The following is a 25,995-nucleotide window of genomic DNA, read 5'->3' as shown; positions in this document are numbered from 1 at the left end:
ATGTCTTTATGTTCTTACGAACCGTGGAACCAGTGTGCAAGTGGGAACAGCCTAGTACAAAAGAGGAAAAGCCAAAACATAAATCTGATCTCTCATATGCCATGCACATCGCCGTTTAGCAAATACGCCAATCGGTCTGAAACAGAATTCCTGAGCGCCCGAAATATGTACAAGATATTGAGACACATATTTTTTTTTTAAAGAAAAAAAAAAAAAAAAAAGAGAGAAGGAGCATGTTAAATCAAATCATCATCATAGTCATCATTCCAGAAATGCACAAGATTGGGAACTGCTTGCATAACTCTCCTGATGCTGGAAAAATGGTACAGGAATTCCTCTACTGATCACGCGCCATCTATTATGATGCAGCTGAGGTGGGGAAATTGACAATAGAACGGGGGAGGGGAATAAACAGTAAAGAAAGAAGAAAGAAGGGGGGAAGGCGATCTCAGGGGAGCATCGTATCTATAATCACATTCGGGATGAACACCCAGAAGAGTAGGTCGCAGAGCTGTAGGGGATGTTGGACTCCATGGGTTGGTAAGCCGGGTAGTTCCCATCGGGGTACAGAGAGGGATGAGGGAGAAACTGGCTGAGAGGGTACGGGTGTTGCAGCATGAGATCAGCCTCTGGGGATCTCGATCTCGGAACGGCGTTATAAGGCGGTGGGTATGTCACCGAGTTCTGATGCAGGGGATACGCCTGGGCCTGAGCGGGGTGGAGCGTAGTTTGGCCGAATTGGCCCGTCGCGTGCGTGTACCCTGGGAACTGATCAGGGGTAAGTGAGTCCGTCATGGACTCAGGCTCCATGGAAAGTTCGCCGTCGGAGATGGTGTGATAATTTGTCAGCGGAACGTTGTTGATTGAGAACGCAGGGTTAGCGGGCGTGCTAGTGTTTCGGATCGCATACTGCGGCTGCAGATGGGTCGAGGCAGTCTCGGCTACTTCGTGTCCAGGGTGATATGGCGTGACAGAGGGATAGGTTGCGGCCGATGATCCGCGAATCGGCTCCACTTGGCTGGGGTTGGCGACATTGGTTGGAGCGTTACTCGGCTTCGCTAATCGCAAAACAGGCAGCGCTAGCTGCTCCAGGTGTTTGCCAAGGTGGACGGACAACTTTCTCCACTCGCTACAGACATTCCCGCAGAACCGGCATGGCTCCTCCTGGGGGGCTTGTGCAGTGTCATGCCGACATTCTTCGACCATTTGCCATAATCGATCGAGCTCCTGCTCCCTTCGGCTATTCGGCACAGTTTCAGCATCCACAGTGCCAGGGGCCTTACCCGTCTTTTTGATCTTGGGCTCTGGCATTTTGTGTTCCCGGACCAAATGCTGAACAAAATTGTCCTTGCGGTAGCATTTGTGGTTGCAGTCGGGGAATGTACAGGTCCACCACTCCAGGTGCCGGTGCTTCTCGTTCTCATGGCGAACCCAGTCCGCTTTACGCTTGAATGACTTTGGCTCGGTGCAATGGGGGAAGGTGCAGGTAAATGGCTGCACATCTTCGTGGACGTGTTTTGACCAGTCGGACGGTTTTTGAAACGTTTTTACCTCAAAGCAAATGGGGCACTCAAACCGCGCGGGAAGACGAGTGACCGGAGGAAGGGGCACACCAGGAGGGAATGGTGCCGCGGCCCCAGTACTGTCGTCTGGAGAATATTGTTGCTCGTGTCCATAACTGAGACTTGTCACTTGGAACCGGATCTGTCCTGCCTCGGGGTCGTTCGGGGCCTTGGGGTCCTGCAACAGAGTAGGTTGCCCTCCCTGAACCGTACAAAAGTCGCCAGATTTACACTTGTGGTTGGCGGCTGCAATAGAATGCTTCTGCTGCAGATCAACCAAGATCTTGTATCGACGGTTCTGCTCATGTGCCAGGCGGTGAATCAAAGCCGGCTCAAGCCTTGGATTCAACTGCATGATCTGCGATTTGAACCCTTCGATGGTTGGCACTGGGAGACTTTGAACGGCAGGGAAATCCATGACGACGCCTTTGTTATTGTTGGTCTCAACATCATTCTCATCTTCAGCGCCTCCGGTTTCGGTGCCCAGAGATGTACTTCTGGGTGTTTCGTCGGCGTCCGAACTGACTCGAGGCGATGTGATGCTTGCGACTGGTGGTCCACCATGAGCGGTCATAAGATTTACTAGCCCGGGGCTACTTGGTCGGGGGATCTCGCTTCTGCTTCGACCTCGGCCTTTGAATTGGATGTTCAAGGAACTTCTCTCCGGATTCGGCGAGGGTGCAGGCGACACTGCTCGCACAGGCTGGCTACCCCCGACAGCGGCCATTTGGCTGGTCACTGAAAGAAGTGCGTTGCTCAAGCTTGGCGACCGCGAATGACGACGCAAGAACGCGTTTCGTGGTGAGTAACTCGGTTTTGCCGGTGAATCCTCTGTATCACGCTGCGGAAGCCCGGGATAGCTATTAGATTGACCGATGGAAAGGTCAGATGCTTGGCGCTTCAGTTTCGAGGATGCCTGCAGAAATTGACGCTTGAACAGACTGGTGCGTTTCTTGGGTTGTTCGGTTAAAGAAAAGTTCTTGAGAGATGTACCAACATTGATAATGCTATTGTTATCAATTGTTGCTGCGAGCGATGCCGTTTCGAGATCCCGTACACGTTTGTTAAAAGCTATCATAGCGTCGGTAGAGCTGTCCGGCTGCATCGCTTGTGATCTGGGTGTCGTATCGCGAGGGGGATCGTGCCAGGGGTAAAGACGGATACTTTCCTCGTCGTTGGTCGGTGAGAAAGATGCATAGACCTCGGGGGTGCTGCGATCATATCTGCCAGGCTCATCCACATCGGCCGAGGGCTCGTCGGAGTAAGTGCCAATGCTTGCTTCATCTTCGCTGAGGTCGTCGCTACTTTCATGAACTAATATCCCGGGCCCAGGGAATGATGCGTCTCCGGTGCGAAATTTTAGGCTAAAATAATCTTCTTGTTTCAAAGGGTTATCCCCGGTACTCCTCGCTCGAAGTCTCCTGGAAACATGGCGCGGGCGTGGGCGCGGTGGACTAGGCGAGTCTCCACCGGCGTCACTGTTGGCTGCGCTCACAGAGACAGACCACTGGGAAATGTCCTCGTTTTTCTCGTCCCTTTCTCGCTGAACATAAACGTCGTTAGGACTTGGTATGAATTCAGCCCCGCGGGACATTGGATCAATGCCAGCTAGATGGGTTGACGGATTCCGAATCCATCCGCCGTTCTGGGATCGCTTCACAGGAACGGACGAGACCGAGTGACGATCGCCATCATCTTCGTCTTCCAGTTCGCTTGGATTAGCAGATAGGTGCGCAAATGACCGGTTGAGGTATCTTTGGGGTGATGTGCTGCGTTCCTCGGGCGAATCGCCTCGAGTGAAGGTGGTAATCTTGACGACGGGGCTTCTTCCCCTGGTTGCGCTCGACGCCAGCTCGGCAGTGAGCTCCTCGTTGGTGACACTGAGTCTCGATGACTCGGCGCCTGCGTTAAAGACACCGAGGCCAGACTGATACGAAGTGGGAATTGATGGCTGTGTGCTAGAACTCCCATGAGGCTCTAGACCTGCCAGAGATGAAGGACTCGGGTTTCGTTTGTGGTCCGAGCTCGTCCACTGAAAGGCAGCCGGTGTCATAGACGAACCGCATGCCGGATCGACACGCACATTGTTCTCCCCAATCCTGTAAGATGGCATATTCCCATTTTGCCAGGTAGGACCACTAGGCAGTTCGATATCTTTTGGTTCCACAAAGACACTTGTATCAGAAATAGGTGAGGTGCAAGTGCTTAGGTCCGTATAACCGTTTGCTCTCGGGTCCAAATAGCCCTGGATTGTGGAGTCGGTCCGGGCATCCTCATGAGGGGATGAGCCAGGTCCCGCACTCTGCCCAGGACTGCCCCGCGATGGCGTTGGCGTTAGTCGAATCGCACTGGCCTGGAAGGAGATCTCCTCCGGGTCGGATGCGGCTGACAGGTAAGGGTCTGGAGCATATCGATCTTGGATGGCATCTGCTGGTGATTGCCCCTGAGTGCTGGGTGGGGAGGCGCGCGACATATTCAAATAGCGGTCAATTAGCCCAAGACTGACCGCGAAAAGAGGGGATATCAATTAAGCTGATTAAAAGAGCATCGAATCCACGGGTGGGGTTGTTTGTATGATCTATCCAAGCTATAATGGAGTGTGTTGTGCAGGTGTGTCTGCTCTGCTGTGTCCTGAACGACCTAGTGTCCTAGTGTGTGTCCTTTGATACCCCCAACACATAAGGTAGTGGAGACTGGGACTGGACAGACGAGGCCCCAAATAGTAGAAGTAGAAGTCGAAAATGAGAGATCAAAGAGTAAATGAAGGAGGAAGATCTTTTTTTTTTAGGAAAAAAGAAGAAGCAGAAGCGATGGGGGCGGAAGATCAATCGGAGATGAGGGGGACAGCTGAACAAGCGCCGGGCGCATCCCTCCACTTGTGATTCTATGCAAGACTAACAAGAATACCAAGACCGATAAGGCCAATAAGACCAACTTATGAAATCTTAGTCCTGTCTTGCCGGCCTGTCAGCCTTGTTCAAAGAAGAAACAGGAATCAAAAATGCTCCGCTTTTTCACGGAGCCTCACTGGGGAACGGCAGCAAGAGGGTGTGGCTGTGCTGCATTATCTCTTTTGCATCGAGAAAGGATTACCTGTGGAATAGTATGGAATATGGGTCATGAAGTATTCCATACAAGGTATATGTGTACATATGTACATATGTACTAGGTTTATGTCGTATTGTTATAGGCGCCCTAGCCACAGCATTCCCATTTCTATTCTTATCCTCTAGACTCAGCCTCCCAGTTCATCACAGCATTATAGGGCTGGAATTATTGGATGGTATGGCTAAATCAAGTGAATATATGGATGAAATGAAAGAATTCGCTCATGAAATCGGTTTATGCGGCATTCACATTCCCGGCTCTCTATCCACATATATATCTGACCGATGTCAATATAGTTAGGCGTATTAACAGACCCCTCTCTACGCGCCCATATAATTATGAATCACGCGGTTTATGAGATTACCCCTTAATAAACCTGTCAAGGTATTTGCAAATTAAAAATCCCACCTAGTTACAACAAAACTGCAGTAATTTTCAATTAGGCTTCAAAAATTTCGCTGAAGATCTTGTACCAAATGAGTGAACATCGAAACTCACTCAGCCAAAGATGCAATTTTTTGATCGCACTTCTAAACTTCTATGCAACAAATGACTGAAGTAATTCAATTCTGAATTTGGGCTACTCGCTCCCTGTGCCTTCGATCCCCTCTGCCCCGCAGCTACACAGCCTCAAGTAATAAGAAAGCCCCACAGCTTTTATTCTAACCACAAGATTCATATTATATGTAATAATGTAAAGATATGCAAGGAATCATAATCTGGGTTATAAGTTATGGCTTAGTGGAGTAGTCCACAGTTTAGTATTAATTGGGAACTATTAGGGACGTGAGGAGGATGGGGCTGTGGAGGCATTTATACCTGAACATTTCGGTCCTCGTTTGATACCCTATTCACTTTTGATCTAATACTTCATTTAGTATAATATAGACCTCTCCGTATTATTTTCGGGACTGTTCAATGTTCAATGTAAACCGCCAAGACCATCCCCTAAACTCGCGAAGATAGGCGATAACAAGAGCCTAAGCCCTAGAAGGTTGTAAGATCCGGGGCCGACACGAAAATAAGGCGTAATTGGATGGTTGAAACTCTATGGAACACACCTTCTCGGATCCTTATCCTACATCAGATTGAATCAAGTCCTCTTATCATGAATGTTGGATTTGACAGTCATAGAAATCCAGAAGAGTCGGGAATTCCATATGAACTGTGGGCGACTACCATATATTCAAAGTTCCCCATTGATAAAATGGGGCTGTGATAGTATAGATAAGAGGCTTGGTAATCTACGGAGTATGTTTCTTGCTATTGTGAGCTATGTGAAGGTCCACTCTGCTGGAGGGTATATATGTATAGTGCACCCTGAACTGGGGATTTAGGATTGTGATCCGTTCTAGTTATCTCTCATCATGACCGACGCTGTGAGTCTAGCATAATTGAAATGACACTTATGCACAGCTGACACGTGTAATATAGCCGGTATACAATGTGTCTACCCCAACAGGCGGAGATCCACTCAAGGTCGATGTAAATGCTCAATATGTAGGGGTTGAGTGGAACTATACTTACATCATCCTGTGCTCGTTCATCGTTTGGTTGATCATCCCCGGGATTGGTCTTCTCTACAGTGGCCTCGCACGGAGAAAATCAGCGCTGGCATTACTCTTCCAGGCGTTCATGGTTGTGGCTGTGTATGTTGAGGTCTTCTTCCAAACCCACTCGTTCATAGTACTAACACAAAATACCCCAGAACAACGTTCCAATGGATATTCTGGGGTTACTCGTTGACCTATGCGCGGGATGCAAGTCCATTCATTGGAACTCTTAAGAACTTCGGATTGAGAGGTGTGATGGTAGCACCATCACCTGGCTCGGCCGATCTCCCAGAGATTGTATTCTGCTTTTATCAGCTTCTATTCTGCGCGTGCACGGTAAGAAACATCTGACAATTTTAAGTCGCGAAATCAAAGTTAATTGAATGTTGTGGCAGGTCATGATCGTAGTCGGCGGCGCATTCGAGCGAGGCAACATGATCCCCTCCCTGATCTTCAGCTTCTGCTGGGCGACTGTCGTCTACTGCCCCCTAGCCTGTTGGACCTGGAACAGCAACGGATGGTTGTATAATCTTCCGTCACTTGATTTCGCCGGCGGCGGCCCGGTTCATATCGCATCGGGCTGGTCGGCATTGGCTTATGCCTTTGTTCTGGGGAAGCGCAGGAATATCGACCGCACTTCACATGCGAAACCACACAACACGACCTTGGTCTTCTTGGGGACGGCCTTGATCTGGTTTGGATGGCTCGGGTTCAACGTATGTCACACCTGTGCCTTTCTGTCTTCCTTCCCTCCCCACCCTTCCCCCTCTAAAAATCAAACCTGACCTCAATTATTTCTTAGGGTGGCTCGACTCTCAATGCTAGCGTGCGGGCAATGCTAGCGGCATTTAACAGCAACACTGCGGCTTGCACGGGGGTACTGGGATGGGTGCTGGTTGACTATATCAAGCACCGCAGGAAGTTCTCTGTAGTGGGAGCGTGCGAAGGCGCAATCGCAGGGCTAGTTGGCATCACGCCAGCCGCTGGATTTGTATCCGTCTGGCTTGCTGCCGTTATCGGGTTCCTCACGAGCGTCATCTGCGCCCTCCTCCAAGACATCAATGAGTGGTTACACATAGACGAGGGGATGGATGTATTCAAGCTACACGGTATCGGCGGGATGGTGGGGGCATTCCTTACCGGGATCTTTGCGTCGCAGTCTATTGCCGCGTTGGATGGCGTGACCGAGGCTACTGGGGGCATTGACGGTAATGGAGTGCAAGTTGGGAAACAATTGGCTGAGGTGGGTGCTATCTCGGCATATTCTTTCGTTGTCTCGTGTATCCTGCTTTACATTCTCAAATTCATACCCGGGATGCAGTTGCGGGTACATGAAGAGGTGGAAATGGTTGGTTTGGACCGCGCGCAGTTTATCGATGAGCAGATTGGTGAGCGGGCGCTGTTCGACGATCTGAGTGGGTCTTCATCGAGTATGCTTGATGGGCGGGCTCCCGTAGTGGTTGGCTCTCAGGAAAAGAAGTGACAGGGTTACAGCCTCGTCTCGTGACTTGGAACCCCATTGTATGTCGAACATGTACTCCGTAACCCGTCTCGGATTCATTAACTTTCAATGTTTCTAATTTTATTTTTTACCTTTTTGCCATCTCTCTTGCATAATGTTACAGAAGATGTCTAAAAAGAAAGCTTGTGACTTGCAATTTGTGCCTAAATCGAGTGAAGTAAGGTGATATTTCATACTAACCTTGGAAGTGATGGTCGTATTTAATAAACGGGAACGGCGTTTTATAAGGAGGTTTTCTTTTCTGTTTTTCTTTTCTTTTCTTTCTTACAATAGCAGGGATTATACTTCGTATCATTCTGGCCAAAAGGAAATTATGAAAAGCATTTGCCAAGACATACCCTTGTTCGCCAGAGTGACGCAACGAATCTCCTATCGGCTTCCAAGGCCGGGGAAGGGAGAAGCTGACGTATACTCTCCCCTCTCGGCATTTTAGTGTAAGCCCTGTGCGGACGTACAAGGGTAAGGGTCCTTCTCTCACAACTGCATTCCATGACGACGAGGCTGGAATACATATCCGCTTATAATGTATTACCTACTCTAATAAATAGTGAAGTTGAGATAGTCAAGATTCAAGTGGAACTGTCCCTGTCAAGATCAAAACAACGTGATTAGTCTGCATGCCGCAGTGAGACGTATACACATCTGCAGGAGAAAAATAAGTATAGGTGGTACGTTGAAGATCGTACAATGTTGTAGACAATCGATGTTACTATTGTAGATGTTACTATGTAGCTATTGTACCCGTGGACATAGAATTGAAAATAACATTTAAGTTAGGGAAAAAAGAAGAAAAAAAGGAAAAAAAAAAAAAGAAAGGAAAAACGGATTATCTGGTCACAGGAAGTTTAATTATTCATAAATTGCCCCACTTTCCTGAATTCAGACCAATCTGGGCCCATGTTGCCACTTAAAATTCCTAGTCCGGCCCGTCATGTTTCGTACCGCCCCGGAGTCGTCGCGTCCAGGCCGCTTTTGGCAGTCTCCTTATCTCTCTTGGCTTGGGTCGTCTCTCTCTCCTCTTTCTCTTCTCTCTCAAGTCTTCTTTACTTGTCATTCGTTTACCCCATATTCCTGCACTTTAATTTGAATAATTTTGTCTTCTGCTTTTGACAAGTCTGTCATGATCTGCGAATAATCAAAAGTCCAAATGGGCAAATGTATGCAGTCCCACCTCGACTTTTATGATCCGTCAAATTGACCTTTCTATTAGGGCGTTATGGTGTCGTCCTGGACGCGGGCTCGTCTGTATGTCGACTTTGTTCCGGAGACTCGGAATCATGTCACTAATCAACCATGTAGGGGACCCGCGTACACGTTTACCGATGGCTACGGAATTCCGCTGCACGAAAGCACGCCGATGTGGAGGAGTTGAAATCGCTACCGGAAATCAAGACTAAGGAGGAATGGACGAAGAAGATTCACCCTGGTGAGCCCACCTCGAGCCAATATAAACCCACCAACCCGACACTAACCTACCTGCGCCAAAGGTGTTTCTTCATTCGCCAACAGACCCGAATTGGTTGGATCAGACCATCTCGCCCAACTGTTAGACCACGCCAAAGGAATCATTCCTTCCGAGGATGCCAAGGATACTCCTATATTTCTCCTCGCCACTGCTGGCATGCGACTGCTAGGAAATCTTGAGCGACAATTGCTTCTGGATCGGATCTGTTCCTATGCTCGTGAAAACTCAGAGTTTCTGCTTCCGGACTGTGGCGTTCACATCCAGGTGATTCCAGGCGTGACTGAGGGACTATACGGATGGATTGCGACAAACTACCTAATGGGATCCTTTGATGCCCCGGAAAAACATGACCATGGAAAGGGACACAACACGTACGGATTTCTTGATATGGGTGGCGCATCCGCCCAAATTGCATTCGCTCCGAATGTTACGGAGACGGAGAAGCATGCCGAGGACCTCAAATTGTTGCGATTGCGGAACATTGATGGATCCGTTCAAGAGCACAGGGTGTTTGTCACTTCGTGGTTGGAGTTCGGCGTACACGAAGCCCGGCGACGCTATTTGGAGGCTTTACAGACGGCAATTGGGCCAGGAATCAAAGAGATGCCTGATCCATGTCTTCCCAGTGGATTACGGACTACGCTTGATGGAAAAGTCGCGTTGGCGAGCCAAACGGAACCATATTTGCTAGGCACAGGCAAATTCGACGAATGTCTCCGCCAGACATTCCCATTACTGGACAAGGATGCTCCGTGTGCGGATGAACCGTGTCTGCTAAACGGTATCCATGTTCCAGCTATCGATTTCGACGTCAACCATTTTATCGGGATCAGCGAGTACTGGCACACCACTCACGAGATTTTCGAAATGGGATATAAGGACAAAGCATACGACTTCAACACCTATCAAGAACGGGTTCAAACGTTTTGTTCTCAAGACTGGGACTCCATTGAGCAAGGCCTTGGACAGCACAAATGGGGAAAGAAGGTTGATCGCCAAAAGGCCTACGAAGTATGCTTCAAGGCGTCATGGATCATCAACATGTTACATGATGGCATTGGAGTGCCTCGCGTTGGTTTGGAGAGTACAACTGGCTCTTCGCACAACGGCACTAAAGAAGTCTTGGCTCATGGAAAAGAAAAGGGCTATCTTGATGCTTTCCAGGCGGTCAACAAGATTGACTCAACCGAAGTGAGTTGGACTTTGGGCAAGATCGTCTTGTACGCATCTTCTCAGGTGCCTCTAGAGATCGAAGAAGGTCTCCCAGTAGGCTTTGGCAGCAATGTCCCCGGCATTCCGGCCGACTTCCAGTATCCTAGTGTTCAGCTACTACCGGATTCAGACAGCTTCCACAGTGAACACTGGCATGACGCGCTGTTCGACGGTGATTCCCCGCGCCGGATCCCAGGCTTTGTCCTCTTCATGTTCATTGTTGCCATGGTCGGTTTCTTCTTGTGCGGACGCAGCCGTCGATCGCGGATCTTCAACCGCGTGAGTAACGTATTACGCCGCGGTGGGCCATCGCACCCCAATCACCCGAAGAAACGAAAGGGACTCAAGTCGATGCTACCATTCATCAGTCGAAGCGCCCCCTCTTACGAGCGAGTTCTCGAGGACGGTGCGCAAGATTACGAGCTTGGTGCCATTGAGTCCGATGAGAGTGAGGATGGTGGACGTCTTTCCGAGACAGACTCGGCTAGACTGGGACCACCGAAGCGAGCGTCGAGCTGGGGCAGCAATAGCAACACCCCTAGTTTCAAATATGCGTTGGATAACAGTTCAACCGGGACGATTGGTCTTGGAATCAGCGGTGGCTCCGGCATCGCTATGGATCGAGCAGGCTTGGTGGTCAGGACGGAGAGCAGGGACCACCTGGCTCCCATTGCTCTGGGCCCCACAACTAACGGGCGTCGATCAAGAGCTGGCAGTCCAACAAGATCCCACCAAAAATCGCCCAGCATGACGCCCCTGACCGACGAGTAACGTGAAATACCTGACTGAATTATGCATAATTTCTTATCCTGCATTGCATTTTCACTTGGAGTTCGATTGTTTGACATGCGTCGACTAAATTTCGGCGCTGTCGATTTCTTTCTTTTTCTTTTTCTCCCCCTTCTCATATGCAAAGGGACTTCATTTCGTATTGTGTCGCGTGCGTCGTGGCAGTCTGCTTTCCATTCTTCATATCATATTTCAACACTGTGCTCTGGAGTACCTTTTTTGTGGTTGGTTGCGGTGCTTTTCAATCTCAGGCCGGTGATTTACACGTAATGAGGTGTGTACTATTAGTGGTTGAGAATGTCTTCCTGGATATAGATTAATACATTGCCAATGTCTAGTTCTGCATTTTATATTGTAACTAGGTAGGTAGTTATGGTTAGTGCAGCTAATTTAATGCCACCTTTTCCAGGCAACATACGGTCACGTGAGATGACTGCCACCGCCTGGCAAAAATGATGTAGAGAGAAACTGGCGCAAGTAGCTTCCGATTCACTCGTGCCATTGATTCACCAAGCTTGCTCAATATTCTTCCATAGCACTCCACCTATGCTATTGCCATAAATCTCACCATCTCATACACCCCTTACTTTCGGCAACAGCCACCGCCGCCACCATGCGCTTGACCGCTGAGCTCATTCAAAGTTCTCTGACATATATCAATCCGCTCACAGATCGTGAGCTGGATCTCCGAGGTGCGTTCACCCACTACACACCTGCCTGAAAAGAACAGGTACTACACTTTTGATTAAGAGCTGGATTGATATCGTCTTTTGTGTGGTCGTGTAGGTCACAAGATCCCCACAATTGAGAACTTGGGTATCGCCAAAGTAAGTGCTGTGTTTCTTTCAAGCAATCCTTGAGGCTTATTTGCCTCTGCCATGTCTTTTCGAGTTGCCGCTAGACCAATTTTTGAGTCCGCAGGCAGCTCAGTCATACCCTTGTCAATCCGATGTTAACAGCTCCTAGGATCAAGATGCGATCGACTTCACCGATAATGACATCTCCTCTCTTGGAAACTTCCCCCACTTCCCTCGCCTCCGCACTCTCCTCCTCGCTCGCAACCGTATCAATCACATTCAACCAGCATTCGCAGCTTCAGTGCCTAACCTGACGAACCTGGTCTTGACCGCAAACAATGTGTCTGAACTTGCCGACCTAGATCCGCTGCGGACCTTGGGACGGCTGACACACTTGTCGCTCCTGCAAAACCCGGTGACACGCAAAGAGGTTTGTCCAGACCTGCAGCCATATACTAGTTAGATCTGGCTATATATGACATGTTTAGACTGCATTGGAAGCCAAGCTAACTGATCCTCGCAGAACTACCGCTACTGGATTATCTGGCGCATCCCCTCAGTCCGATTCCTTGACTTCCAGAAAGTAACCGACGCCGAGCGCGCTACAGCTAAGGAGCTCTTCGGCACCTACGAGGAACCCTCATCCCTCGCATCCAAGATTATGGGTGTCAAGTCCCGCACGTTCGATGTTTCTACCCCGGCTGAACGCACCCCCGCCGAAAAGGGCGTGCGAGTACAACTCACCGACAAGGAGCGCAAGCGCGTCGAGAAATTGATTCGCGAGGCGAAGAGCTTGCAAGAGATTACAAAGTTGGAGAAAGAGCTTAATGAGGGGCGGATACCCGGTGGAGCGGATGTCGATGGTGACGAGGCCATGCAGATGTGAGAGATAGGATTTGAGTCTCTCGCATGGGTCGCGGATTATGAACATGCAATCACGTTTTGTCTTTTCTTCTCTGGAGCTTAGCTTTCTGGGTTTCTTTTCTGACTGGGTGGGGTTCAGTGTGTATCGTATCTGGGTATTCATTTATTCATATGCCCCTAGATTGGGATCAGAGAAAGATTCCAGCTATGAATTCTGAGCATATCGAATCCAAAAGATCATTTGGTATATAGCCTAAATGTCCGCCTGCTATCCTTTGCTTGACGACCGGATCTATCAGTGATTCTTTAGAGGCACGGTCTGTCTCTGTTTCACCGGTACGGTCTTCTATAGCTTCAATCCCTGTATAGTATTCAGTTCGAACTAATTCGATGGAGCAAAATCTCGTATACAATCACACATCTATTAATAGCACGAAGTATAATGGGAGCACTTAACCATGATCGAAGGTGGAGTCAGCAACTACAGTCCACAGGCCAATGTTTGAACTTTCCGATAGCCAAGTACAAAGTATAGAGTAAGTTGTGCAAAGAAGTGGTATAATTCTATTCTTAAATCCTCAGATCGGAGATAATATATGTTGTATACAACATTGTACGTATAGGGATTGGTTATGCAGGGGCTGTGTAATACGAGTTCTTCATTCTTTGCAACCTCGGGCCAAGTGGCAGGGATAAAACGGGATAGTTATAGCTCGTATACTGCAGATCTGATGGGAAATCTATTAAAAAAGAAATGGACAGAACAAGAATATTGTAAATTCATTACTGCAGAGTACGTGGTTGATGATTGAGTTATATGCAGAGATTTGTTTTCTTGGATTATAGCCCATATGTATACCGAACCCTCGGCTTTCGAACATTTCTAGTCTAATCAATATGTGTAATAGTGTAATAGTATGGACGCCCCAATAGAACTCTTGTAGTAACTAAAGTCCAAGATACTAAGACCAGGAAGGTCTCTTGTAAGCCTTGTAATAGTGAAGGCGGGTCAAGCCGACATCGATTCGTGTCGGACCAGTGGAAAATACCATCCAACCAGTGTTCCACATGATACGAGCCTCCACAAATTCCTTAGTTTGGCATCATTCTGCGTGTTGATCCGCCTTTCTCGCAGGGCTATTTTCAACAGCAGAAGGGGCTTGACTACTCCAACTGGGCCTAACAAGTCTCGTGTTCCATGACGATCACATCCCTAACAAGAGCTATCCCAGAGGAAAGACTCCTTTACAAATGCATGAACGGAGTAGTGGCACTTGGGTTACACTTCATATGCAGCTAATATTAGCTCTCTCTCCCTAGATGCAGCAGACCGCACTATAAATTAGATATTCCCGGACTCTGTCCTCAACGGTCAAAAGACAAGCCCTCTCGATACCAAAAGTCCCATCATGCGGTATACATTAGTCTTGACTACCCTTCTTTCTCTTTGCTTGCCCTTCACCATTGCGGCAGACCCTCGTTACTGCCAGGGAAAGACGACTCTTGCCAGCAAAGACTTCACCCTCAAAGAATCTGCAGACAATGCTCACCTGCCTGTGCTTGCAAAGTACTTCAAGTCAAAGGGTAAAATTGCGAGCGTCACTGCGGTTCTTCAATCTGCAAATCGTGCCTTAAGCAAAGGTTCGCCCTCTGTTGGCAATGGGTCTCCTGCCGAGGCATGGGCTTGGAACTCGGGCGATGACAACACGAAGAAGTGGGTTCCGCAAGGAATCACCAGCTCTGCTGATGCTTTCGGAAAGGGGACCTGGAATGACCATGAGGCGTGGATCGTCAGTTGGTATGAAAAAGGAGAAAGCGTACGGCTCAGCTTTGTTGATCGCAAAACACACAAGTATCGCCATGTGATGCTCGTGTACCCTACTGCCGACGACGACTTCAAACCCATCAGTATCCATGCCGGCGGCATCATGTGGTATGGAAATGTGCTGTATGTTGTCGATACCAATAATGGTATTCGTGCATTTGACCTGGACAATATCTGGGAGGTCGAGATTGCAGACGGTGTCGGAAAAACCAAAGACGGCAAAGGGTATTCTGCGGATGGGTACCGATACGTGCTTCCTCAAATCCGGTGAGTCTCTATATATCATCTTCTTTTGGACCAAAGTCTGATACCATCAAAAAGCTACTACAAATGGACCCCCGGCGACTCTTCTCCCTTCCGCTTCTCTTGGATTTCCCTTGACCGCAGCGACTCACCCGACACCCTTATGGTGGGTGAATTTGTGCGCGATGGAGAAACTTTCGATGACGCCAACAAAACGCCAGTCCCTATCCGCTATGTGAAATACAATCTGGATGCTACGACTCGGCGGCTGCGCACCGACGATAACGGCATCGCTACCGCAAGCTGGGCGTACTGTGTCAATATACCCAACGTGCAGGGTGCTGTTTCGTACGACAGCAAGTTTTACATCTCGCGCAGTACGGGCAGAGCTCCCAAGGAAGGCGATCTTTTTACTTGGGAACAAGGGAAGACGGCGACAAAACACCAGGGGTGGTTCATGGCTGGAAATGAAGATCTTAGCTTCAACCCTGTTCGCAAGGAGTATTACACTGTCACTGAGTATGATGGAGATCGGTATATTCTGGCCTATAAGGTCTAGCTTTGCCCCATCTGTCATTGTACTCCACCATGGGTGGCCGTGCTGATGGAGTTCTTGTACAATATCATAGCTGCCATGATGGTTGATGCAATAATTAGAATCAGTTCAAAGCAAAGAGTCTTTGGCATTACTTATATACGCATTCACCTGCCGCCATAAGGCAGAAGTGAATCGGACTCGCGGGGATACTAGTATCACCAGTTATTGCTTTACAGAAATAGGGGATGAATTACATTATATTGATAGGACCCTACATCATTTACTCAGGATCTCCACTGGGATGGGAGGTTGGAACAAAGAAACTATATCTCACTTGGCATGTGAGCTACTAGAATTCTCCACATCGAACTCGACCGTTCGGATGATGCCTTCCACCCTTTCCCCATTCTCCTCGGTTGGTAGGATGTGTTCCTCACTGTCATTATCCGGCGCTTTGCTGTGTGAAGTAAGTGTTGCCGAGTATTGATTATTGCGCCCTGTGAAGTCCGGTCGACTGCTGTGAGGGAAAGAACCGAGTTGGTGGCCGTATTTGCGAGATTTCGAGGTATCGCCGGATGCTGAGAGACCTAATAGTCGAGGGAAGTATCGTCGGACAAATGGTCTAATGGCAGTCACACAGCCCCCGAAGATTCCGAGGTTCAACTCGATGGTGCACCACATCAGGGCATCAGTAGTCGTCCCTTTTTTTTCGTATTAGCGATTTCCTTCTGTTTGTAGGAATGTCCGATCATTACATGTTAAATCAGGGCTTGTCTGAAGAATATACAGAGATGATAGCCGAATACAGCTCACAACCCCAACGCTGAGTCCTGACGTTAGTATTGGGTCTACTCTTTGGGATGGAAATATATCACTTACAAACAACCCATTGCTAAGATGACAGTCACAGCGATCTTCTGGCCCAAGGGCATTTGTAGCCGGCGCAGCCATGGTCTGAAATCAAAATTAGCACCTCTGCCGGGTTAATTTCAAACAGCAACATACATCGGAACCACGACAGTTGCAAAGTCAGTAAAAATTCCCAGCCCAGCATTGGCAAAATAGAAGGCTGGTCGGTCCATGCAATGCCCCGTTGTAATTGTATCATCCCAAGATTTGGCAACCGGGGTGCAGCTGAATATATTGGCGAGCACACTGGCCAAACTGTATCCCACGGCAATAAAGACAAGGACCCAGACGGCGATATGGAAATTCCGGCTGGGGAAGATGCGAAGGTAGAATACAAGAATGGAACATTTTGTGAAGCCCGTTGCGGCGCAGTAGAGTATAGCGGATGTTAAGTTCAACTGTGCCAGAGGTTAGTGATCATTATCGTCTGATAGGTACCTTGACAGGCTGGAATTGCTAACCTTTTCAAACATTGGCGATAGGTAGGCTTCGGGGACATCCCACATATGTCTCCCGAGACCCCAATTGAGCACTGTTGTGAGTTTGCGTCAGCGAGGCTCCAATATCAGACGGTTGAGTTCCTTACTCTCTAACGTGACGCCGGAGAGAACACATGATAAGATCTGTAGCCAAGGCTATCAGTAACCAACTCAGAAACTAGTTCATCCAGTAGCACACACCAGGGCCATAATCATTAGATCTATATAGCGGTCAGTGGTGCCATCTCTCCATGCGCGACGGGCCCCACTCACAGTCATCAGAACGAAAGCTCCGGACAATAAACACCCGAGTCCATGTTCTCACAGCCAAACCAATGATAGCCAGCGGTAGAAAGATAGAATTGACAACCACAAATTTAGTACCCGTATAGGGTGGGTTAACGAAGTTGGAGGCCCGACCCGGCGGCGGCGGCATGGCCGGCGAGATGGAAGAAGCCATAACGCTCATTGGAGAATTAGATCCATCTGTTCCAATCGAGGTCCAAGTACGGTAGTAAGTGGAAACGTGGAAACCGGGTATATGTAGATTTATATTTGAATCTTGAGGGAAGACACGTGGGAAAACAAAGTGACAACCCCGTGTTGAATGATAATCGTTTGACCATAAATCGAGTGAATATCAAAAGTCTGGTACAACAAATAATCTCGCGGACAACGTGGAGACTTTGATCCACTCGATATATGCAACCCATTTCGCATGAGGATCTACCTAAAATGGTAAAGGGTAAATAAAGTCTGTACTCGGCCAAATTCCAGTCAGTACCCGTCAAATTGAAATATGGAAATGTTTAGCCCGGCTGTTGTACCTATGTTGAACTTCGACAGGCAAGCTGACATCGAGATCGAGGTATATAAAAGTGAGAAGAGGGTAGTTCTCCGGCATATCTCCGGAGTAGCCAAGTTGGGAAACTCGATCTACGGAGTAGAGCCCTAACAAAGTAAGGATCGACGAACTGGAAAAATATGTTTTGTTTTTTTATGAACTTCATTGAAGATAATTAATTAATTATGCCTCGTCTAGGCACTATAAGTTCAGGTGGGTCGGAAGTTTCTCAGCCCTGGGCAACTTTAAGAGACGCCACAACATATAGAAGTGAATCCCATTCTACATTCTATTGCACTTATATAGTTTGCATGGACTATAATAATAGAACCGCATTAAGGGCAAGTCTGTGAACATTCTCCCTCAGCTACAACGTCCATCACAATTTCTGCGAAATGGTTCCACTAGTTATATGACAAATACGCCAAGTGGATGAGACCCATGAAGTCTCCACCTGAAACAACCCAACCGATCTAACTCGGCAAGCTAGAGGACGGGCTAGAGCTAGAGCAGCTTCCGAACCGTTTAGAACTAGATCCAAATGCAGTAACGCCTCTCGGCGTTAAGCTACGATTATCCGCCGTTCCATTTCTCGTTGACCCGAACCCCCTTGATCACAGTTCGAAATTTGTATACACTCCCCAGGTATACTTATTCACCATGCGCACATCATTAGCCGTGCTCTCGCTAGCCGGCGTAGTCGCAGCATCGACACCAGCTAACGCGTGCCCCAATGTCTCGGCAGGCTGCAAGGCGCTGCAGGCGCCGCTTGGGGATTCGCTCTTCTTCGCCGACAGTAGCGTCTACAAGTACGAGGCGGCGAACTTTTGGTCGAACACGGAGCTGATGGCTCCTGGCTGTGTGTTCCGACCGCAGTCCAGTGCGCAGCTCGCGGATGGCATCGCGGCGTTGGCCAATGCCAATGCTCAGTTCGCTGTTCGGGGCGGTGGCCACATGGGTATCCGGGTGGGTTCTTGATCTGAAACTGTCTAAATACTATACTGGGTTCACCCTGATCTGACGGTCGCAGGGCTCGAACAATATCGATAATGGTGTCTTGATTGTTATGTCGAACTTGACTACTTTGGAGTTGTCGAAGGATCAGTCCATTGTGTCCATTGGTCCTTCATACCGGTTAGTCGATTTTCTTCCCCCTTTCTGTCGGCGCTGGTGATGGTTCTTGCTTACCTCTGTTTAGATGGAGCGATGTCTACGAATACCTGCAGAAGTTCGACCTGACCGCTGCTGGTGGCCGTCTTGGCCCTGTCGGCGTGCCGGGATTGCTCCTCGCTGGCGGTATCAACTTCTACGGAAACCAGGTTGGCTTCGGCTGTGATACCGTTGTCAACTACGAGATCGTTCTTGCTAATGGCTCGATTGTGGAAGCTAACGAGAAGAGCCATCCGGATCTGTTCTGGGCCTTGAAGGGCGGGAGCAGTAACTTCGGCATCGTCACCCGGTTCGACCTGGAGACTATCAAGTCGCGCAAGGTCTGGGCTGGTGCCCACACCGTGTCTGCCGAGTACATCGATCAATTCCTGGCGGTACGTTATGCTGAAGTCTTTGGCTGTATGATTGGTCACTAACTAGTTTCATTAGGCTGCGGCTACCTACGCATCTGACATTTACGACCCGAAGACGCACATTGTACCAGCTCTCGTGCCCGGCGAGACTACTCTCGCCTCTGTGATTCTGTTCTACGATAGCGACAGCATCAGCTACCCCGATATCTTCAAGCCCTTCACCGATATTCCGGCTATCAGCAGCACCCTTGACTTCAAGACGGTCGCTGAATTTGCCACTGAGACAGGCGCAATGGTGATTGATGGCATCAAGTATGATCACCCGCCCAGAAGGCCATGACTTAGTAGCTAACGAGACTCAGTGACGTATTCGTCGCCGGAACCGTTAAGGGCACAAGCTACAAGGAGCTTCTCAACGGCATCAGCATTATCAACCAAACCTTCTTCGACGAGCTCCCCAAGCTGTACGCGCAAATTCCTACCGCCAACATTTCCACTATCCAGCTGGACTGGCAACCTATCGGTGCCGACTGGTTGAAGGCATCTGAGGCTCGTGGCGGAAATGCCCTCGGCCTGGACTCCTCGCAGGTCTATCTCTGCTACGCAGAAGTGGTTGAGTGGATTGGCTCGGCTTACGATGACATTGTCGCTTCTTGGGTCGAAGAGACCACTTACAAGATCAATACTGCTACGCAGAAGGCCGGTCTGTACGACGCATTCAACTACATGGGTGATGCTGCTGGCTTCCAGTCTATCTTCCCTGGCTATGGCGCGCAGAACCACCAAAGGCTCGATGGTATTGCGAAGAAGTATGATCCTCATGGTGTTTTCCAGACTCTTATGCCTGGTGGATTTAAGGTTTAGCAGATGTATAGATGACCTTGGGATGTGTATGATGCTTGGGGTATGGGAACAAAGCTTTTATATAAAGAATCTACCAACAACTAGTAATGTTAGAGCAACATGTCTACTAAAGAAAGGGAAAGGAAACAATCCTCTAGTTTGGACGATTCCTTGCCAACGAATCTGGCGAGGTATTGAAGAGTCCGACATCAAGGATTTAGGCCTGTTTCACAGCGCTCCGAGGGGTTACAGAGGGTTAAAACCCCAAGTCCGTGTGATGGTGCAACTAGCATTTGGATACGATAGCGAAGAAACGGACCAGTACCTTAGATATATATAGCGCAGTTCGATATGAGTAATGTAAGGGGTGGGTGCACGATGAATGACAAGAGATACAACTAGACGATGAAATCCAGGAGCTTTTGCTTGTTGAGAATTTCTCCTTCCACCAATCTCCCTGTCTCGGTGACTTGCCCGTTGACTTTTTCATAGCGTACCAACGCGGGGATGTTTTTAGTGGCCCACGTTGTTCGGTAAACATTCTGGGGGTTATTCCATCTGATAGATATCAGCTGAATGTACCACAGGACTCATTTTCAATGTTATTTCGAAAACAAAATGTTGCAGATTCAGACACGATCATGGTAAAACTTACTCGGGCTTTTGCCCAACCTCGACGATAGCTAATTCAGGCGCATCATCTCCGGCGAACGCCTTATTGATATGTGGCAAAGCATCCCGTACATCTGGGCACCAAGGTTGCTTCGTAATTGGATCTGGTGAAGAGATGAAGGCGATGAATAATTTCGAGGCCGAGGTTAGTGCCAGCTCCTTCGCCGAGCTTGGCAGTGCGAGATTCTTGGTGATTGGCATTCTTGTAGCTTTGTATATAGTTCGAACTTGAGTGCAGAGTGTAGGCGAGAAGTATGGGCGGGACAATAATGTCTTGTTGGAGATACAAATTAGTGGCGTTTGCAAGTCGGGCATGAAACAACTGTGGCTTTTCCAACCTTGGAAGGTTCCGTTGATTCATGACTAAGCATGCAATAAGGTTCCAACCTTGGAATGTTCCACGGTTCGGGCCATGTGCTTTCCAAGGTTGTTTCTACCTACATACATGGTATATAACTATGGAGGTAACAGGGACTATCATCAGTTCCCTTTTTCCTAATGTCGTCCGTGCTGATATCCTTTTTCTACTTGCATTGGATTATGCAGGTGGTCAGTGCTGAATTGTGGATATCTTCGTATTCTCGGATAACGTTGACGCTCGTGCCGTTGGCGCGTGATGTAAGCGAAAAGCTCAGCCCCAGCTTCAAGTGTTTCTCCTCTTATTTAATACTCTGACTGTGGAGGCGTAGGATTTACTTTTTCTAGTATGGATGAAACAGCATCCAATTTTCGTGCGCAGTGGGTCAATCCATCCGATTTATTTTCAATCCTCTTAATTATTGGCGGGGATGTCATTGCCATCGCTCAGGCAGCCCTCTCCGGCGGCCCTATCACCCCCGTTACCTTCTCTTTCGGATGGGTATCGTACGCTATCTCGGCGCTACTCACTGTCCAAAGCGAAGGCCGCCTGATGCCTCCGAGCCCTGACTCTACCCTCCAGGTAATCAACCTAGCCACGGGGTATAAGCGATTCAACCGGTCCTGGACTTTAGGGCGTGTGTTTCAGAATTATGAATACTGGATGCCAGCAGAAGTACGACAGCGACTGCAAGCCCACCCAGTCTTGTATGAAGATGAGGAAGCCAGGATTGCAGACACGGAGATGTCGGCAAAGGCCACGGCAACGACAGAAACAACCCCCAATTCTCGCAAATTTGTGAGCCCACGCCAGGCCGGCCTCTGCATCAGTGTCTACGAGTGGGCGCTGGATGGTCGCCATCCAGTGGGGAAACCTGGTCATGACTGGGTGCATTGGCTAGGAATCGTTGTGACAGTGGTTCAACTAGGCGTCAGTGTGATACCATTTGCCCTGTTCGGAGACTGGAGTATCTTCCTGGTGACGGTGGCCGGGACAATACTGGCCTACGCGTCTGGTGCATTGCCGCAGTGGGGGAAGGAGAAATGGGCGTGTCGAATCTTAGGCAAGCGCAAGGATATTGCGTTGACGGTTGGTGTTGGCACGCAGCATGTGATTTTGGTGCGTGGGGCGAAGGGCGGGTTGGATCTGGAAGACATGGCTGGGGGCCAGTTGCCGGAAGACGAGGGGGAGCAGGCACGTAGGAGTCCACTGATGCGACTGATGAGCCCAGGCAATACGACGCGCATGGTGATGTTTCTGTTGGTGGTGCTGTGGCTCATGCTTCTCCTCAGCAGCACGGGGATCCAGGAACATGCATGGTTTCTACTCGCGGTGGGCGGCACTGGCATGGTGCAAAACCTCATCACGGCCGGGGCCCCGCGTCGGCCGGCGATGTTGGGAATTCCGCTTCGACTGGCTATGCGTCCGGACTCGAAGAACGAAGCAATTCCAATCCCGATGGTGTTTGCCGAATTCAAGATTATGCATACGCTAATGGAGCTCGAGTTGGACTTCAAGGGGGCTGGTAGAATTCTGCTCTCAGAGTTCTTCCCTGGAGGCGGCGGCCTACTGCCTTGGGAGGAAAAATGGTGGTCCAGCGATGACCCGGACGTTCGGCGCCAGCTACTACGGGCCGCACGAGAAAAAGAATTCAACAAACAGATGCGCAGGCAGGCTGGCTGAAAAAGGGGGTGCGATACCCCAGTACCAATTTTCCACCAGGTCCTGTCCCGTGAGTGGTGGTTGTGTTGAGGGTTGCGTACATGCAATTTGACATATCTCTCTTTGCCCCTCTGAGATCATTTCTGACTTCCAGGTCTTTGTCCTTTGTCCTTATAAAGCCATATTGGAGAACTATTGTACTATATCGATCATGGTCATCATTGTATTTCCGTTGGTCACTTTCCTGGCCCCAATATAGTACGTAGCGGTACGTCGTACGACGGTCTGCTACTTATCTGATTTGATCGAAACAAAGGTCAAATAACTGTGATTCCATGCATGCAGTGCCCTAAGTGCGTTGCTTTCCATATTCAAGTGACTGGCTTCTTCTACCCTAGATAACTATCCGCGACTGCCCTAGTTCCAATATCGACCTTGTCATCATGATTCCTTCCGTTGGGTTCAGGTCTTAGAATGCCACAACGTAAGAATCATAACATACCAAATCACAAAAATAGATGTAGCACTTGCAACAGAGCTGAATACGAAGATGGGGAAAATGACATTTCTTGGCATGGGAACTAACCAACCAGTAAGAGACTAGCGCTTTAGGGCATGCCTATTCTCCAAGCTGACGCGGGGCTTCGTCTGACTGAAAAGGTGTGACTCTCAAATTTTCTGGGGCAAACAATTACAATGGCGGAGCATTTGTTCTTTCCTGACGAACCCCCAAAGCCTCTTCGGATTGAGTACAACGGTTCGCTATATGATGGAGGTGATTGGGATCAGTTCCCGACTCGCTGTGGCTGGAAACTGGAAACAGGAGCGGAAAAATTCCCTCCGCGTCAAATTCCCCAGAGCTTCCACTCTGAGATAGAATGCTGGCTCTACTTCGGCATGCTCCACTATGTGTTCGGGGACCAGCTGGACCAGTCCGAGTTTCTCATGCGCAGGAAAGAAGACACTCGGCAGTATATAACGACAAAGCATCTGAATAAATATGTCAGCAATGCTAAGGAATGGAAGAAGAGGAAGCTCAGCGAGCGAGCTATTGACATTGTCAAGAAAGTCTGCGAGCAACTTTTCGGGTACGGCCCTTTGTATGTGCGAAATGATATGGCATTGGCCATTCGGCTGGTCTGCCATGCTCTCTGGGATATTGCAGACAAACGAGATGGTCCTCAGACCCCGGACCCTCGTGTTCAGTCATGGTTGTTCACCGGAGAATCTGACTGTAGGCGAATGGTCGCGGAGGGATGGTGCCCCTTAGAGGCAGCCAAGTGTCGTATCGCCGGTGGTGGAGTGCAAACCCCGGTGTACCTGCTTCAGTTAATGCGTGTTAAGGCTGAGTGGGATACAATAACGCATGAGCGCTGCAAGAAGACGGAATGTGTGGCGAACAACGTCGATGAGAGCGACTATGTCACTCGACACTTACAAGAAGAGTGCACTTGTTCGCACCTCCAGTCCAATATCGAGCAGCTGCATGCAATTCTCCTAGATGGAGGTGTTCCTCTTTTGATGCTCACGGCTGATGGCGAGGATGAGCTCGGCAACCAGAATATCAAGGCTGAGATTGTGAGAAAGCGCGTGGGCAGGCAATACTTGGCCATCTCGCACGTGTGGTCTGATGGCCTAGGAAACACAAAGGGTAACAGTCTCCCAATCTGCCAACTAAAGCTCCTTTATGAGGAGGCAAGACATGTCCTCAATGGCAGCGAATATGTCCCTCGCTATGAGGGCGGCCCATTCGGACCATTACACACTGGCGTGGCTCGACTTGCCCATTTCGCAGGCAGCCAAACTCTGCGCAGAGATGATTCAGTACTATTGTGGATTGATACCTTATGCATACCACATCAGCCTGACGTCCGGAGCTTGGCAATTCAGCGCATTCGTGAAGTATACGCAGATGGTTAGTGCAAACTGTTAGCAAACTACTGGAACTTCTTGGATGGTAACCTAACCGATTACAGCTTACCGGACGATGATCCTTGATTCAGAGATGAGGCAAGTAAATAGCAGCTCTACGAGTCACCTAGAACTTCTCCTGAGGGTGCTGCACTGTTCGGGCTGGATGCGCCGGTTATGGACGCTTCAAGAAGGACTGGCCGCCAAGAGCCGGCTGTATATGTTGTTCTCTGACAAGGCAGTCAACATTGCCACTATCGCTGACGAGCTCCTGACCAAGCTTGACCGAGGAAAACTGCCCGTCATGCAAGAGAGCATTGCCTTCTTTGCCATGGGTGTCTGGTTCGGCTTCTTTAAACATACCATCGACTCCACATCCAAATTCGAACGCTTTGTCAACTTGTTTGCTATTTTTACTCCTTTCGACAGAAACGACATCACCAGAGATCAGCTCATTATATGGAATTGGTTTAATGTAGCCACGCGAGCCACCAGTAAGGCACGCGATCGCCCAATCATCCTAGCGGGAATTCTCAATCTCGACTTGAAGGAAATTCTCGACGTCAAGGGATCTGATGAACGGATGCGGAAGTTTTACAGCTTGATTGACAGTTTCCCCCAAGGCGTGCTGTTCCAGCCTGGACCACGGTTTGAAGATTATGGAATGCGCTGGGCGATGAAGGTGTGTCAATATACCGAAGAGATCCAATACCTCTCCGGCGATCCAGGAAAGATTACACCTCGAGGACTTCAGATCACGACTTACACGTCGTGGGTATTCCCATCCCGCATAGTGTTCGACATCAGACTGCTTGATCTTGAACCTAGGCAGGGGCTACTGGCTTGGGAGCAGTGGGTCGAAGAGCACAATCTCGAAGGAGTCACCAACTTGTCCAATGTCTGCGTGCTGAAGACCAAAACCCCCGTTGTTTTCGAGCCTGATAGGACTTACGGAATTATTTGGAGTGGGTCAGAACGCTCTCGACCTGGATCAATGCAATCGTGTGTAGTGGTGTCACTGTGCACGACTGAAGATGCAGTCCTTTATGGACAATATGAAGGCCTGGGAACATTCGAGTCTATCAGCAGCTTTGCAAAATGGCCAGAGGAAGGGTATTTTGTACCAGTCATCTGGGATGAGGGGCAAAAACGTGAATGGATTGTTGGTTAACTGAATGGACTGTTGGTTTGAGTGAGTAGTTGGTTAACCAAGATCGCATTAAACGGAATTCGGCCATGCATACCAGGTTCCTCAAGACCCCGACATTCTTGCCGTAATCTTATGGTGCATTTGAATATACAAATCGAATAAATCC

General features: G+C 49.0%; 10 protein-coding genes across 10 annotated transcripts; 7 read left to right on the top strand and 3 right to left on the bottom strand.

The window, feature by feature from the left end:
* Positions 1–471: 471 nt before the first annotated feature.
* N7489_001332 (putative C2H2 finger domain protein) lies at positions 472–4,035 on the bottom strand (the record flags this gene model as incomplete). Its single annotated transcript, XM_056707087.1, has 1 exon — positions 472–4,035. The coding sequence occupies one exon, from the start codon at positions 4,033–4,035 to the stop codon at positions 472–474; it is 3,564 nt and encodes a 1,187-aa protein (XP_056571389.1).
* Positions 4,036–6,037: 2,002 nt separating this feature from the next.
* On the top strand, positions 6,038–7,706 carry N7489_001331 (ammonium transporter; the record flags this gene model as incomplete). The annotated part of the gene is made up of 5 exons (XM_056707086.1): positions 6,038–6,049; positions 6,105–6,319; positions 6,379–6,559; positions 6,619–6,939; positions 7,026–7,706. The coding sequence occupies 5 exons, from the start codon at positions 6,038–6,040 to the stop codon at positions 7,704–7,706; spliced, it is 1,410 nt and encodes a 469-aa protein (XP_056571388.1).
* Positions 7,707–8,892: 1,186 nt separating this feature from the next.
* N7489_001330 (putative nucleoside diphosphatase (Ynd1)) lies at positions 8,893–11,193 on the top strand (the record flags this gene model as incomplete). Its single annotated transcript, XM_056707085.1, has 4 exons — positions 8,893–8,902; positions 8,956–8,990; positions 9,045–9,171; positions 9,233–11,193. 4 exons carry the CDS (start codon positions 8,893–8,895, stop codon positions 11,191–11,193), a joined length of 2,133 nt encoding a protein of 710 aa, XP_056571387.1.
* A 619-nt stretch (positions 11,194–11,812) lies between these two features.
* Positions 11,813–12,894, top strand: lea1 (U2 snRNP complex subunit LEA1; the record flags this gene model as incomplete). The annotated part of the gene is made up of 4 exons (XM_056707084.1): positions 11,813–11,903; positions 11,998–12,038; positions 12,178–12,438; positions 12,532–12,894. Exons 1-4 carry the CDS (start codon positions 11,825–11,827, stop codon positions 12,892–12,894), a joined length of 744 nt encoding a protein of 247 aa, XP_056571386.1. The 5' UTR covers positions 11,813–11,824.
* Positions 12,895–14,281: 1,387 nt separating this feature from the next.
* On the top strand, positions 14,282–15,499 carry N7489_001328 (uncharacterized protein; the record flags this gene model as incomplete). Its single annotated transcript, XM_056707083.1, has 2 exons — positions 14,282–14,964; positions 15,019–15,499. The coding sequence occupies 2 exons, from the start codon at positions 14,282–14,284 to the stop codon at positions 15,497–15,499; spliced, it is 1,164 nt and encodes a 387-aa protein (XP_056571385.1).
* A 309-nt stretch (positions 15,500–15,808) lies between these two features.
* On the bottom strand, positions 15,809–17,326 carry N7489_001327 (uncharacterized protein; the record flags this gene model as incomplete). Its single annotated transcript, XM_056707082.1, has 8 exons — positions 15,809–16,179; positions 16,234–16,301; positions 16,358–16,432; positions 16,484–16,785; positions 16,849–16,919; positions 16,974–17,010; positions 17,068–17,087; positions 17,140–17,326. 8 exons carry the CDS (start codon positions 17,324–17,326, stop codon positions 15,809–15,811), a joined length of 1,131 nt encoding a protein of 376 aa, XP_056571384.1.
* A 1,044-nt stretch (positions 17,327–18,370) lies between these two features.
* N7489_001326 (FAD-binding oxidoreductase) lies at positions 18,371–20,097 on the top strand (the record flags this gene model as incomplete). The annotated part of the gene is made up of 5 exons (XM_056707081.1): positions 18,371–18,676; positions 18,741–18,844; positions 18,909–19,254; positions 19,310–19,545; positions 19,596–20,097. 5 exons carry the CDS (start codon positions 18,371–18,373, stop codon positions 20,095–20,097), a joined length of 1,494 nt encoding a protein of 497 aa, XP_056571383.1.
* Positions 20,098–20,474: 377 nt separating this feature from the next.
* N7489_001325 (uncharacterized protein) lies at positions 20,475–20,949 on the bottom strand (the record flags this gene model as incomplete). The annotated part of the gene is made up of 2 exons (XM_056707080.1): positions 20,475–20,634; positions 20,732–20,949. 2 exons carry the CDS (start codon positions 20,947–20,949, stop codon positions 20,475–20,477), a joined length of 378 nt encoding a protein of 125 aa, XP_056571382.1.
* A 505-nt stretch (positions 20,950–21,454) lies between these two features.
* On the top strand, positions 21,455–22,789 carry N7489_001324 (uncharacterized protein; the record flags this gene model as incomplete). Its single annotated transcript, XM_056707079.1, has 1 exon — positions 21,455–22,789. One exon carries the CDS (start codon positions 21,455–21,457, stop codon positions 22,787–22,789), a length of 1,335 nt encoding a protein of 444 aa, XP_056571381.1.
* A 675-nt stretch (positions 22,790–23,464) lies between these two features.
* On the top strand, positions 23,465–25,850 carry N7489_001323 (uncharacterized protein; the record flags this gene model as incomplete). The annotated part of the gene is made up of 2 exons (XM_056707078.1): positions 23,465–24,683; positions 24,745–25,850. 2 exons carry the CDS (start codon positions 23,465–23,467, stop codon positions 25,848–25,850), a joined length of 2,325 nt encoding a protein of 774 aa, XP_056571380.1.
* Positions 25,851–25,995: the final 145 nt, after the last annotated feature.

This window comes from Penicillium chrysogenum (assembly GCF_028827035.1).
Source record: "Penicillium chrysogenum strain IBT 35668 chromosome Unknown utg000001l_segment0_segment0, whole genome shotgun sequence".
Classification (NCBI taxonomy): Eukaryota; Fungi; Ascomycota; class Eurotiomycetes; order Eurotiales; family Aspergillaceae; genus Penicillium; species Penicillium chrysogenum.
The sequence above is the reverse complement of the archived record's forward strand: the minus strand, read 5'-3'. Positions and strand labels throughout refer to the sequence as shown.